Source organism: Coregonus clupeaformis, chromosome 10 (genome assembly GCF_020615455.1).
Source record: "Coregonus clupeaformis isolate EN_2021a chromosome 10, ASM2061545v1, whole genome shotgun sequence".
Taxonomy (NCBI): domain Eukaryota; kingdom Metazoa; phylum Chordata; class Actinopteri; order Salmoniformes; family Salmonidae; genus Coregonus; species Coregonus clupeaformis.
This window is the reverse complement of record NC_059201.1, coordinates 8,087,037-8,102,794: the sequence shown is the minus strand read 5'-3', so window position 1 is coordinate 8,102,794 and position 15,758 is coordinate 8,087,037. Positions and strand designations below refer to the sequence as shown.

Genomic DNA, 15,758 nt, shown 5'->3' with positions numbered 1-15,758 from the left:
AAAATTGGTACGAACGAAAAACCTGGCTAGCAGGCTGCGATGTAGCTAATGCAGTCTTCTGCTACCCCCTGCTTACTCTTTCACCCTGAAGGCGGCACGGCAGACAGCATCGCTTGGACAGCGACTGGTGTGTAACGGACATGCACCATCTTTCAGGAAAGATTAAGAAACATGAGCTGTCAAAGACCCACATGGATAGCTGTTTGAGATTGTCTGCTTTGGGGAGAGTGAACATTCCCACTCAACTGGATGAGGGATACAGGCTAGCTGTCCGCCGCCACAACGATGAGGTTAGTGTTGATAATCACAAGTTTACTGGAGAACTGAAACTGACAAGGCTGACAAGATAGGACCCTTTTGTCCATTGTTATTGGATAGGAACAGAATTTATAACCAGCTCCTGACCTAAATAGATCTTAGCACAACATTTTACTCAACATATCATATTCCATATTCACTATAACAAATATATTTACTACGACATTAGCAAGAACCGCCACATCCTCAGCCGGCTAATCCAGTGTGTGAAGTTTTGCGGAGTGTTTGAGTTAGCTTTGCGAGGCAAAGATGAAACTGAGGGCTCCACCAACCCTGGTAAGCCAACACTTTTGAGATCAGTCAATAAATGCTTCTGGTATTGACTTATATGCTGCCCCTGTCTTCATGTTGTTGCTGGACATATCTTTTTTAAAATGTGTGTAGGTCACCTAAATCATCAGAAAAATTGCCCCCCCTGATAATTTTTTCAGGAGCCGCCACTGAGGGGATCAAATACTTTTTTCCCTCACTGTAGCTCACTCCATACTGTACCATTCTCCACCCCTCTCAGTTGTCTCCCTCACTTGGCATACTTCTGTACATTTGTATTAAGTTCAATGCTTTTTAGATTCGGAGAGAGGTTGGTTACCACATAAATTCCAAGCTCACAAGACTTTATAGGGTAGTCAAATAAAGATGATCTCTGCTCATACTCCCAATAGACAACATAAGCCTTGTCCTGAGACAGAAAGATGTTCATTACCAAAGTAATGCAGTCACTAATCTTAACACAGTGGTCTACCTCAATAAGCTTAAAATGGAACCCAGTCTTGGCCAGGTGTGACTCAAAGTTGCAGAGCTGATTCCAGCGTCTTCCCTTTAACGGTTGGCCACGTTGTCACGATCGTCAGGGTAAGGAGTAGACCAAGGCGCAGCGTGATGAACAAACATGACTTTAATTAGTTAAAGCACGAAACAAAACAAGAAACGACTCGTGACGTCCACGGTATCAATGACCGAACACGGAACAAAAACCCACAACCACAAAGGGAAAACATACAGTTTAAATATGGCTCCCAATCAGAGACAACCAGCCAACAGCTGACACTCGTTGCCTCTGATTGGGAGTCACTCAGGCAAACATAGAATACAACAAACTAGAATGAACACCAACATAGAAATACACACATAGAAATGAACACACCCTGGCTCAACATAATGAGTCCCAGAGCCAGGGTGTGACAGTACCCCCCCCTAAAGGCGCGGACTGCGACCGCGCCTCAACTAAACAAACCAGGGGAGGGCTGGGCGGGCATACCTCCTCGGCGGCGGTTCTGGCTCCGGCCTTGACCCCCACTCCTTCTCTACACCCCCAAAGTACCCCTGGTCCGGTCTGGCCCTGCTGACCGGAGCTGGACTGCACACTGGTGGAGCGGATAGCTTCAGCGCCGTAGTGGAGCAGTTGACCGGGACCTTACCAGGCACCGGTGACCCAGGCACGGGTTGTGCTGGACTGACGACGCGCACCCCTGGCTTGGTGCGTGGAGGAGGAACGGGCCTTACCAGGCTGACGACGCGCACCCCTGGCTTGGTGCGTGGAGGAGGAACGGGCCTTACCAGGCTGACGACGCACACCGTAGGCTTGGTGCGTGGAGCAGGGACAGGCCGGACTGGGCTGACGAAGCACACCACTGGCTTGGTGCGTGGAGGAGGAACGGGCCTTACCAGGCTGACGACGCACACCGTAGGCTTGGTGCGTGGAGCAGGGACAGGCCGGACTGGGCTGACGAAGCACACCACTGACTTGGTGCGGGGAGCAGGAACGGGCCGAGCCGGGCTGACGGGCGCACCACTGACTTGGTGCGGGGAGCAGGAAACGGGCCGAGCCGGGCTGACGGGCGCACCACTGACTTGGTGCGGGGAGCAGGAACGGGCCGAGCCGGGCTGACGAAGCGCACCACTGACTTGGTGCGGGGAGCAGGAACAGACCCGGACCGTACTGGGGACACACACCACTGGCCCTACACCGGGATCTGGAACGGGCCGGACCGGACTGGTAACACACCCCAGTACCTCTCGCCGTGCCTCTCCACCTTCCATCCCCTCTTCGACCAGTGGCCCCCGTAACCTGGCGGCCTCCTCTGCCAACCCGCTGGACCGCTCTATCGCGGCCTCCTGCTGCCCCGACGTCGTGAGCCCCCCCCTAAAAAAATTCTGGGGGTCTCTCCTCCCCGTGGGCCAGGCCTCTATCGTTCTCGCCCAACTCTCGCTCTTCTGCCCCCAATTCCAGCCATTCTGCTCTTCATTAGGCTTGACCCAGTCGAGACTCCTCCTCCACTGTTCCCAAGTCCATCCACTCTGCTCTTTACAAGGCTGGACCCAGTCGAGGTTGCCACGGAGATCTGCAAGCGATTCCCCTGGCGATGGCTCCTGGACACGCTGCTTGGTCCAGTTTTGGTGGGTTTTTCTGTCACGATCGTCAGGGTAAGGAGTAGACCAAGGCGCAGCGTGATGAACAAACATGACTTTAATTAGTTAAAGCACGAAACAAAACAAGAAACGACTCGTGACGTCCACGGTATCAATGACCGAACACGGAACAAAAACCCACAACCACAAAGGGAAAACATACAGTTTAAATATGGCTCCCAATCAGAGACAACCAGCCAACAGCTGACACTCGTTGCCTCTGATTGGGAGTCACTCAGGCAAACATAGAATACAACAAACTAGAATGAACAATAACATAGAAATACACACATAGAAATGAACACACCCTGGCTCAACATAATGAGTCCCAGAGCCAGGGTGTGACACACGTGCAGACACCATCCATCACCAACACTCCAGGCGCCGACTCCACATATCCATTTTCACTTCGCTTCATAAATTCAATAACTTTGTAAATAGCTTTGAGGAATAAATAAAAACAATTATGTGTTAAAGATCATCTTAATGCTACAATGCTCTACCTTGTGTGACGTCTATCTATTTCACCTGCTCGTGTGAAGGAGAAGAACAGTAACAACTTTGCCTTCACATGGTAACTTGACATACTTCTGTACATTTTCATTACGTTCAATGCTTTTAAGTCCAGGTTTCCATGTAACTTGACATCCTCACAAACATGGGTTAGGCCATGAATGTTGTAAACCACATACTGGGGACCATACAAGTGACTAACGTGCTCCACAAATGATACTAGTAGGCTGTAGGTAGTCATTCGGGGCAAGACACAATGTCGGACTGGAGCATCACAGGTAACTGAGGTGACAATTATGGAGAACAGTTTCCATTTAATGACAAACCCCTTTGCAACTCACTAACTAGATCTCTCAAATAGTCACTGAGGAAGCATGGCTTTGAGTTACCACAGAATACTGCAATGATTTTTCATTATTCCAATAAGGAATCTTAAAATATATGTCTAAAGGAATTTGGCTACTAACAGTAATGATATCACTTTTTAGCTTTGACAAGTCGTTTTGGATGCCAATTCCACCTGGGTGCACACACTTCAAACCAATTGTAGTCCAATCACTGTGTGACGGGCAGCATTTGGTAAGCTAACACACCCCCACACCCCCACACACACACACACTCATCTCCCACGTTTTCAACTACGTTAGCAATGTGGGTCGACACGCAAGTTAACTTAGTGATCTCAGTTCATACATTACACCAGTGGCGAATTGAGCGTGTAAATCTTGGTGGGGCAAACATATACACTACCAGTCAAAGGTTTGGACACACCTACTCATTCAAGTGTTTTTCTTTATTTTTACATTGTAGAATAATAGTGAAGACATCAAAACTATTAAATAACACATATGGAATCATGTAGTAACCAAAAAAGTGTTAAACAAATCAAAATATATTTTATATTTGAGATTCCTCAAATAGCCACCTTTTGCCTTGATGGCAGCTTTGCACACTCTTGCGGCAGAATTCAGAACATGGGCCGTTCTTACAGTATTCTCCCAGTACACCAAGTCAGAACCGTAGGATAAATAAAGGGGGCATGTAAACAGAATGAAAAGCTCTTACAATATTCAACGATGACATTTCTCTAAAACAGTGCAAGTCAGAACAGTAGGCTAAATTATAAGGGGAAAAGGGACCAAATTATTAGGGTGAGGCACATGGGCTACTAACAGCTTACTACACAACATACACTTAGTATTACTTTCTTAGCTACAGTATACATACCTCCCTGGCATATTACATAATTTATGCAGCAGCAGACAATACATTTCTGGACTTACCTTGTTGTGCTCACTTGAACAGGAAGGTGGTTCAGCGGTCCTTCATGGGCAAATTTTGTCATCAAAGTCTGGCATTCTCTGGATTTATGGCGCTATCAAGACAACTGGGTACTTGAAAAAAAACAAACAAGGTTGAATCAGGACGTCAGTGATCTTCAGGTCGGAGCTCTAGAAAGAGGCCCGAGTTCCTGACTTGGATGACCATTGAAAACATATTTTCCCAGTCAGTGCTCATTTTTTTTACAAGTTCCCAGTTGTCTTGAACTCACTGAAGTCTGAGATTTCCCAGTTCCGAGTTTCCAGTTGTTTTGAATGCGGCAGAAATTATGCTGGCAGCATGGCCAATGTTGAATGTTTCTCCTTTTAAGCTTGGAAAAGAGACCCTTAAACCCAGACTTGGACCACACACACACCCACTCCACTGAATGGCAGGCTAGTGATTGCTTTGCAATGCTTGCAGTTAGCCACCGATTCCTTCCAAACCACTCATTGTTGAATTTGCGATTTCCAACTTGTTGTGTAATGTTTATGTCCAATGGCCTTTTGAGCACCGATACGTTTTATCTATAATTTCTCTTCATATGACAACAGTAGATTGTCGACTTGACTCATTATGAGGGCCGGCAGGTAGCTTAGTGGGTAAGAGTGTTGTGCCAGTAACCAAAAGGTCGCAGGTTCTAATCCCCGAGCCGACTAGGTGAAAAATCTGTCGATGTGCCCTTAAGCAAGGCACTTAACCCTAATTGCTCATGTAAGTCGCTCTGGATAAGAGTGTCTGCTAAATGACTAAAAAATGTTTTTTAAAAAATGACTGCTAGCTTTCTAGCTAAGATATTGAAAGTATGATGTTGACATGATCAGTCCAATCAAAGCTACGGTAGATATAACGTGATTTGACGTCATTTTATCTGTGGCCAATGACCTTGAGCCGTCTTGGATGGGCACCATGACAGCACCCAAGGGACTTGAATCTTCAAGTTATCCCTGTAGATTTTGCGGTGATGTAGTGTCCCCGTGAGTGACAGAACACTGAGCCAATCAAGGCGCAACTGGAGAACATTACCAACCCCTACACTCCGTATTTTCTGCCCGACCACCACAGAAAGCACTGAGCTAGGCTGAAACACCTGCATTTTGGAGCTGCCTTACTCAAGAAAGAAAAAAAGAAAAAAAGAGACCATGTTTGTATGGGGCTTTATTAACTCAATTAATATATATATATTTTTTACATTGTTTGCAAACTGATATGTGACACGTATTCATGCAAAAAAAACATGCAAAACAGGCCAAGATAGTTTTAGCCTAAACAATTGGGTCTCAAAACAGGTGCACCTGCCCTGAATGACGGGTTGCCACTGTTAATTTAGTGATCTCAGTTCATACATTACACACATTATTCTTACCTCCCTTCAGTAAAAGTTTGGTATGGTATAAGGAATACATAGACAAGCTTTCATGTTTAATTTAAGTGACGTTTATTGTGCTTATCAATGTTTTGGATGAGCGCTCTGTTTGTTTGTTTCTGTTCTGCTCTCTGCCTCTGTAGCTTCCGGGTGTACTGGAGTAAGGACAGAGCTACGGCAATCGGGCTGGCTTTGCAGTGCCTGTTCCGAATTGCGCATTCATGTGAATGGGCGTATTGGAAGACACCATGTCAGTAGCGATGGGGTTATGTAAATGTGTTATATTGTGCTATATTGTATTATGATAAACCGATTGCAAAGGTTCAATTCGCGCAGCTGGCAAGATTCTGGCGCATTGGCACAACATCTGTCTGGTAGTTAACCGACACTGGTGGATGAATGGTGGTGGATGTGCATGTGACAATAAGCCTTACATTTATAGACCCCTTTCTGTGTTTACAAACATTGCCACACGAGGGCGATGCGCGCAAGTTGGTGGCAGAACACGGCAGAGTTCTCAGAACGCCAGCACAAAAAGCCTCCATTTACATGCTGCTTATGAGTGCATTTCACACCACTTTTGGATAATAATAGGATTTTAAGGCTCGTATGAATGCCTTGCTTAATATAATGTTTGCGTCATCATTGCAAATCAACTGCATTATACTTAAAAAACACTTCAACTTCAACCAGTAAAATATCTCTTTGGCTAGCTTTTTCTACAGCCTTTGTCAATGAGCGTTAGCATTCTAGTTAACAACTGCTGAATCCAAAATAGTTATTTTGCAAAGATCACAACCAAATATAATCTTAGTGACTGTTCAAGAAATAATCAAAACATAATTAACAGAACCCAAAAAGTAATTTTGTTTAAAAGTAATAAAAACTTAAATCTAGGCTATGTTGATTGGGCGCAGATGGCGATAGCTTTCTTACTGCCTCCAAGATTTGCGCACGTCAGTGTGTCGTATACTGAAAAGGGGCCTAAAAGGCAGCAGGTAGCCTAGCAGTTAGGAGTGTTGGGCCAGTAAGCAAAAGGTCGCTGGTTTGAATCCCCGAGCTGACTAGGTGAATAAACTGTTGAGGTGCCCTTGAGCAAGGCACTTTACCTTAATTTATCCTGTAAGTCACTCTGGGTAAGAGGATCTGCTAAATGACAAATGTAACTTACTTAAATATCATTTGATTCAAATATGAACACATTGATACATCTGTTTAGTGAAATGAAAGACACAATTACACATATCACTCTTATTTACCAATATTATATGGAATCCCCATATTCATGCAATGAATAGGCTAAACTCATTTCCAAATGCAAGATATGTCGCCTATGTAGATTTGTCTCTTCACTTTACTTATTTATATAGGTGCTTTCACAAAAGTTAGTGATATGTGTTTGTCTTGTCATGTGCATTTAATGCTTTGCAATATTTTAACAACTGGAATAAATAGAAGGACACATTGCATGTAAGCACATAGAAAACCAATAGTGTGTAACATTTTGACTAAAGAAAAGGGCCATATGGGCCTCCACACATGCAACACCTAGCCTATTTGAAGAATATATGATAAGTCAATACATAAGTTTCTGTTGCCAGCAGCTGCCAATCAATCATCTGGCTGAACTCTTCACTCTGGAAAACAAACCAATGGTACAGTATTAATATACTACTACACAGAATGTGAAAGTATCACACAGTATCACTACCATGATATACAGTGCCTTCGGAAAGTATTCAGACCCCTTGACTTTTTCCACATTTTGTTGCGTTACAGCAGGGGTGCCCAGACTTTAATTACATAGGATCTACTTTTTCCACCCTCTTCCTAACGCGGTCTACACACAATACCAGATAATGACGAAGCGAAAACAGTTTTTTAGAAATTTTAGCAAAAATACCTTATTTACATAAGTGTTCAGACCCTTTGTTATGAGACACGAAATTGAGCTCAGGTGCATCCTGTTTACATTGATCATCCTTGAGATGTTTCTACAACTTGATTGGAGTCCACCTGTGGTACATTCAATTAATTGGACATGATTTGGAAAGGCACACACCTGTCTATATAAGGTCCCACAGTTGACAGTGCATGTCAGAGCAAGAAGCCAATCCATGAGGTCGAAGGAATTGTCCGTAGAACTCCGAGACAGCATTGTGTCGAGGCACAGATCTGTGGAAGGGTACCAAAAATTCTGCAGCATTGAAGGTCCCCAAGAACACAGGGGCCTCCATCATTCTTAAATGGAAGAAGTTTGGAACCACCAAGACTCTCCCTAGAGCTGGCCGCCCGGCCAAACTGAGCAATCGCGGTAGAAGGGCCAGATGGTCACTCTGACAGAGCTCTAGAGTTCCTCTATGGAGATGGGAGAAACTTCCAGAAGGACAACCATCTCTGCAGCACTACACCAATCAGGCCTTTATGGTAGAGTGGCCAGACGGAAGCCACTCCTTAGTAAAAGGCACATGACAGCCCGCTTGGAGTTTGCCAAAAGGCACCTAAAGACTCTCAGACCATGAGTAACAAGATTCTCTGGCCTGAATGCCAAACGTCACGTCTGGAGGAAACCTGGCACCATCCCTACGGTGAAGCATGGGGTTGGCAGCATCAAGCTGTGGGGATGTTTCTCAGCGACAGGGACTGGGAGACTAGTCAGGATCGAAGCAAAGATGAATGGAGCAAAGTACAGAGAGATCCTTGAAGAAAACCTGCTCCAGATCACTCAGGACTGGGGCGACGGTTCACCTTCCAACACGACAACAACACTAATCACACAGCCAAGACAATGCAGGAGTGGCTTCGGGACAAGTCTCTGAATGTCCTTGAGTGAACCAGCCAGAGCCCGGACTTGAACCCGATCAAACATCTCTGGAGAGACCTGAAAATAGCTGTGCAGTGATGCTCCCCATCCAACCTGACAGAGCTTGAGAGGATCTGCAGAGAAGAATGGGAGAAACTCCCCAAATACAGGTGTGCCAAGCTTGTAGCGTCATACCCAAGAAGACTCGATGCTGTAATCACTGCCAAAGATGCTTCAACAAAGTACTGAGTAAAGGGTCTGAATACTTGAAAAATGTGATCTTTCAGTTTTTTATTTGTAATACATTTGCAAACATTTCTAAAAATCTATTTTTGCTTTTTCATTATGTGGTATTGTGTGAAGATTGATGAGGGGGGGAGGGAAATGATGTAATCAATTTTAGAATAAGCCTGTAACGTAACAAAATGTGGAAAAAGTCTAGGGGTCTGAATACTTTCCGAAGGCACTGTAGAACTGAGGTACTTAGATCAAAGACCCCCTCAAAGGTCAAGATATGTTACTTCATTATGTCCTGTGGCCACAGGACAAAATTCACTAAACAATCAAAATGAAAACAAGCCTTAAAAAAACAACTTTGTCTATGAGCCAATTAATTCACAATATAGTTACAAAGACCCTCCACCTCAGACCTGCTGTTTAAAAATAATTACAGATTGTTCATGTAATGAAAAAATTCATTTTATTATGATGTGACTGTGAGATGCTACCTCTGACTGTAAGCTTGGTGGAACACGCTGCCCTGCCCAAGGGACTGTCTGCGATGACACTGTACTCGCCACTGTCTTTGGGTCCGATCTTCAATATGAGCATTGTGCAGACCCCACACACGTTGGTGATAAGGTAGTTGGTGTTGGTGTTGAGGCTGACATTGTTGTGGTACCATGTGATATGAGGTTTTGGATCCCCTCTTACAGCACAGCTCATGTAACACTCGTAGCCTGGTGGAGCGGTGCGGATTTTCAATGGGAGTAAAAACGATGGTGGACACTGGAGGTCCAAGCCCTTTATGTCTGGCATGTCCAGTATGAACTTATCTGAGTTACAGGAGAAAAGAGAGAAAGATTAGCTCGCAACTAATAATGTTTTGTATACAGGCAACATTTCAAACTTTCAGTATTCTCTGTGATGTGTTCTGTGCAAAAATGTTTACGGTTCAATGATCTTTCATTCAACAAATGTGAGGCTAGTTGCTGTCGCCACAAACCTTTTCTCCTTGTGGTTCCCCATGTAGGGGACACAGCAGGCTCTGAGAGGCCCATGTCATTCTTAGCAAACACCCTGAAGTTATACTCTCTGCCGGGTAGAATGTTGATAACTGTGAACTTATGGTTGAAGAGGCGGTCAGCGACCATCCTCCAGGTGCGCTTGACAGAGTCACGTTTGGACACAATGTAGTGCAGCCTGTCATCCTTCTTCTCATCTGGGGAGGGAGTCCAGGTCACAGTCACTGTTCCAGGAACATTCTGTTCCAACTCCACTGGGCCGGGAGGCTTGGGATCATCTGGAACCAGGTCAGAAAGACATGGTCATCTGATTGAAAGCTGAACTTACCTCCAGTAACTGCATTAATACTGGCATTAAAAACTTCACTTACGATTCTATTTCTCATCTACCGATGCCATAAAATTATTGTTGAAATTATTTTAAAAACCTCATAGGCATAGTGATTAACATTTACCTGTGACTCTGATCTCGACACTAAAGGTCTCCTGACCGACCATGTTCTTGACAATGATGGTAAAGATGCCCGTATCAGAGCGCTCTGACGTGGGGATCAGAAGCTGTGAACCTCTGTCAGAGTTGGTGATGGTGACACGTTTGGACACAGGGACGCTGTCCTTCAACCAATAGATATCTGGCAAAGGAGAGGCCTGTGGACAATGTGAAACCATGTAAACACAGAACACTTGGTGACACAAGCAGGATACTACAGTAGTCATTACAATGAAAGTTTTCATCTTTTTACAGTCTATTTTGTTGGCCGAAAGCTGCATTTGCGTCACTTTACCTCAAAGTTGATGTTGAAACGTATAGTATTCCCCTTTCTCACAACCATGAAGCTCTTTGTTTTTCCTGTAAATCGTGGCCTCACTTGCAGGGTAAAGAAAATTCAAGTATCGGTCAGATAATTTTTTTTATTGATTATCAAATTACATTTCAGGGATACAATCGATGCATATACGATATTCACTGTTGAACATCACAATAGTGATTTAAATTAGTTGCTATTCCTTACCAGGAGGAGGCATGGCAATGATGTAATTATCAAAGCCTTGGGGCTCGCCCTCGCCTCCATCATTTGTAGCGATCACTCTCACCCAGTACATTCCCATTGCCTTCAGGCCAATCACATTGAAGGAGGTGGGAATGATCGGGTTGATGTTACAGCGAGCCCACTCTGGGCTCTCATTTGGTCTGATCTCTACAAAGTAGCCTTTGGCCTCATCCTCCACCCCTTCCACCTCTTTTGGCTTAGTCCAAGCCAGAGAAAACGTGACGTAACTGGAGTCTGTTAGCTTTAGGTCTATGACCTTACCAGGGGGTTCTGGAATTACAGCAATGTGATACAGTAGTTATTATTTGAGTTGACATGGTATATTGGTGGGAAATAAACATACGTTGGAACCAGCCTGATCATTGCGTTCACTATTCTATTCAGGGTGAACTCATGATCAGGCTGGTTCCGCCAGGCTATCGGTGGAACTAATAGTTCTAATATTTCAAAAACATAAATGGTTTTGATGACCATGACTTACTCTTGGGATCTCTGGCAATGACTATAACAGAGGGAGGACTGGGCTCGCCGACACCAGAGATGTTCATAGCTGACACTCGAAATTCATAAGCTGCTCCTTCAATAACATCTTTCACTGCAAAAGTTGTGTCTGAGAGAAAATAAAAACAGTTCAGAGTATCATTATGCCAGAGCATACTTACAAAGTTTTGCACTTAAAACTAAAGTGTGATGAGTCTCGGTTCGCAAGGTATATTTTTGTGTACTTGTTGTACACTTTGAGGTAAATGAACACATTTGCAGATATATTTCATTGTGCCTATGAGGAGGCCACACCTTTGATAGGCCCGTCTAGGTTCACAGGGCTCCAAAAGTTGCTTCCCTTCTTGCGTCTCTCAACATTGTAACCCCAAATTTCAGTTCCTCCAGTGTTGACGGGGGGAGACCAAGCCAGGTTGATGCAGTCCTTGAAGGCACTGACTACTTTGGGTGCAGAAGGGGGTCCTGGGTAACCTGAGAGAACAACTTGTTATTCTACTGTCCATTGCCATGCATATAGTGCCAAATCTAATCACAGTGGAGAATTCTTCCTAGAAATGACACTTGAATTTTCATTAGGAACACCTGCTCTTTCCATGACATAGACTGACCAGGTGAATCCAGGTGAAAACTATGATCCTTTATTGATGTCACTTGTTAAATCTACTTCAGTCAGTGTAGATGAAGGGAATGAGACAGGTTAAAGAAGGATTTGTAAGCATTGACACAATTGACACATGGATTGTGTCAGAGGGTGAATGGGCAAGACAAAATATTGAAGTGCCTTTGAACGGGGTATGGTATCGAGATGGCATCGATGGAGAAGGGCAACATCTTACGAGTTCCAACCCAACTTTGCTATTTAGTGACTTTTATCGTGTTTCTCTTTTTAATTTATTTTATTAACAGAAAGTTCATACTATTATCACGTGACCACCAAGCACTTCTGGACATCAAATCGACAGTTACTAACTTTGATTTCGACTTCAAATACGACTTCAACGCGGGAGACGAGGTGGAGTCCTGGTGAAATTGAGGCGAAGAGTAAACCGAACGGTGCTCCCTTCCGTCCTATTGGCAAATGTCCAGTCACTCGAGAATAAGATGAATGGGCTTCGTTCAAGAGTTTCCTATCATAGAGACTTGAAAACCTGCAATATTATACTGAAACGGAAGATGACGATATGTACGTAGTACTCGGTGGATTCCCCACGCAGCGGCAGGATTGGACGGCGGCTTCAGGGAAAATGAAAGGAGGCGGTGTGTGTATTTTCATAAGTAACAACTGGTGTGCTGCTTCAAGTGTGAAGGAAATCTCAAACTGTTGCTCACCTGATATAGAATACCTCATGGTAAGCTGCAGACCCTTTTATCTACCAAGAGAATTCTCATCCGTAATTATCACGTCTATCTACATTCCTTCACAGGCTAACACCACTCTGACACTCAACAAACTGTATGGGGCAATAGACAAACAAGAAACCGCTCACCCAGAGGCACAATTTCTGGTGGGTGGAGACTTTAACGCGGGGAGATGTAAAACCGCCCTTCCTCACTTCTACCAACACATCTCCTGCGCCACTAGGGGTGATAAAACTCTAGACCACTTTTATTCTACCCATATAAACTCATATAAGGTCCTCCCTTCGGCAAATCTGATCATGACTCAATTTTCCTGCTTCCTGTTTACAAACAAAAGCTCAAACAGGAAGTACCAGTGATGCACTCAATACGGAAGTGGTCGGACGAAGCAGACGCAAGGTTACAAGACTGTTTTGCTAGTACAGACTGGGATATATTCTGGGATTCATCCGATACCATTAAAGAGTTTATCACAACAGTCCCCACAGTGACTATAAGAACATATCCATTATCCATGGATTACAGGCAACATCCGTGCTGGGTAGAGTTACCACTTACAATGAACGGGACACAGACTTGCACACATACAAGAAATCCCTCTACGACCTCCGATGTGACATCAAACATGCAAAAGGACAATATAGGAGTAAGGTGGAATCCCATTACACTAGCTACAATACGTGTCGTATGTGGCAGGGCTTGCAGACGATAATGGAAACCCAGCCATGACCTGCCCAGCGATGTAGAACTCACGAATGAGTTAAAATGCCTTTTATGCTCGCTTCGAGGAATGTAATATTTTGCCTTGTGTGAAAGTCTTTTTCCGAATAACTGTGTGATTTCGCTCTATACATTTTTTTGCAGCAATTAGACATGGATTACACAACTTTCTCTGATATTGATCACCAATATTTACATTTCCCAACAGACATAATCGCAGATGGATGGATATAAATTCCTAGACATAATGAAATGATAGCACATGCAGTATCCCAAAATGGTGTCAGTTTATCACAGGACCACAGCATATGTAATAGGGTTTCTTTGTGTGTTTTGCATCTCCAACAGAGATGTGACATTTCTGGGTACAATACATGCATTCTGGCAGGAGTGTAGTAAGTCCTATGATTATCTTTAATTGCAGTAGTTTATGTCTTAGGTTGTAGGAGCAGGTATGAACATTTTCACATATCTGTGACCAATGGTTCTCCTCAATTTCTTCCTAAAGATCTGATTCACATTTTTTCCTTTTAGGTTCTGAACCATCAGGTAGGGTTTCAATCAAACCTTGATATAACTTGGCAATCAACTTATTTGGCGTAGCAGCTTCTTTCATTATTTTTGTCTATGCTAAATTCCTTAAGTTCATCCAGATTCTGTTGAAGCGATTGAATATGATTTCTGAGTTGTAAGAACTTTGGATAATCGGCCTTGGATAATCCAAATCTTTCTTGTAATAGATTGAATGACAGTAGAGATCCGTCATAGTACACATGTTCAAAATTAATTATGCCACTTTGGAACCAGGACTTAAATGTGTTGTCATTAAACACTGGAGGTAAGGTGAGGTTATTCCAAATAGGGGTGCCTGGTGATATAGTTATTTTCCCTATTTTATGAATTTATGTACATTTTCCCAAACACGAATGGAATTGAGAATCATTGGATTGTCTGTTTTTTCTTCAACGCCTTGGACCCGAAGTAGTAAATATATTTTAGATGATAAGGTATAATATTTATGGCTTTGATACTCCTCCATGCACAAGGATAGTCTGCTGTCCATTTGTTTAAGTGAACACAGTTGTGCAGCCCAGTAATACGTCTTCATATGAGGTTGTCCCAGACCTCCAGCTTTATAGGGGAAGTGGAAAACAGTGAGGTATTTCCATTCCAAATAAAGTTGGAAAGCAGGCCATTTATTTTAGTTGGATGGAATTGAAACTGGTAGGGCCTGGAATAAATACATCAAAGTTGGTAATATATTCATTTTGATTATGTTGACCCTACCTAACACAGATATAGGGAGAGATCTCCATCTCTGAACATCAGATTCAAATCCTATCTATTAAAGGAGAGTAATTGAGTTTATAGGCCTCCTTCAGATTGCATGGTATCAGTACACCCAGGTATTTCATATGTGTCTTTGTCCATTTCCACTTAAATGTACCTTCTAAGCTTGAGAAATCATGATTCACAATTCACTTTGAATCCCGATACAGCATTATATGTGTCCAACAATAGTAAAATAATTGACAGAAAATGTTCTGGTTCAGATAAATAAAGTAAAATGTAACCTGCATACAATGATATCACATTTTGATCTCCACCAATGTCTGTGCCCTGGATTGAGCCATGAGTTGTAATTATTGATGCTAGGGGTTCTGTGGCTAAAGAAAATAAATAACTACTGTAGACTAAGGGCATCCCTGTCTCTCTTGATAACTTAAATGATTGAGAGATCTGTCCTAAAAAATATATGGATTGTTAACAATACTTACACAATATGCCAGCCTGGATGTCCTCTGTCTCCAACATATCACTGACTCCCTCCTCATTCTTGGCTCTGATGTGGTAACAGTATCTTTTCCCTGGCTTTACATTCGTATCCCTGTATTTAAGGGGGTCATTTGGAAGCTCCCCTACATTTGTCCATGTTTTGCTTCCCCCCACTTGCTGGCGCTCCAAAATGTAGCGTGTGACTGGACAACCACCATCATCCTTTGGGGGTTTCCATTTGAATTCAATGGCGGTTAGAGAACTTTCCACAATTTCCACAGGTCTTTGTGGCGGACTGGGTTTGTCTGTTGGGAGAAACTATGAAAATGAAAACGTGGCCTAACAACAGAATGAGATGTTAGTGATATTCCACAAAA

The 15,758-nt window shown here is 43.5% G+C and overlaps 1 protein-coding gene across 1 annotated transcript in view; it reads right to left on the bottom strand.

The window, feature by feature from the left end:
- Positions 1 to 7,037: 7,037 nt before the first annotated feature.
- LOC121574919 (immunoglobulin-like and fibronectin type III domain-containing protein 1) overlaps positions 7,038 to 15,758 on the bottom strand; it is a 31,585-nt gene continuing 22,864 nt past the window's right edge. The window contains exons 23-31 of the mRNA XM_041887607.1: positions 15,384 to 15,686; positions 11,821 to 11,997; positions 11,507 to 11,635; positions 10,987 to 11,295; positions 10,759 to 10,841; positions 10,429 to 10,621; positions 9,955 to 10,251; positions 9,458 to 9,784; positions 7,038 to 7,563 (exon numbers count right to left, since the gene is read on the bottom strand). Coding sequence (XP_041743541.1) covers positions 7,559 to 7,563; positions 9,458 to 9,784; positions 9,955 to 10,251; positions 10,429 to 10,621; positions 10,759 to 10,841; positions 10,987 to 11,295; positions 11,507 to 11,635; positions 11,821 to 11,997; positions 15,384 to 15,686 — 1,823 coding nt within the window. The 3' untranslated portion in view covers positions 7,038 to 7,558. The remainder of the gene's footprint in view (positions 7,564 to 9,457; positions 9,785 to 9,954; positions 10,252 to 10,428; positions 10,622 to 10,758; positions 10,842 to 10,986; positions 11,296 to 11,506; positions 11,636 to 11,820; positions 11,998 to 15,383; positions 15,687 to 15,758) is intronic.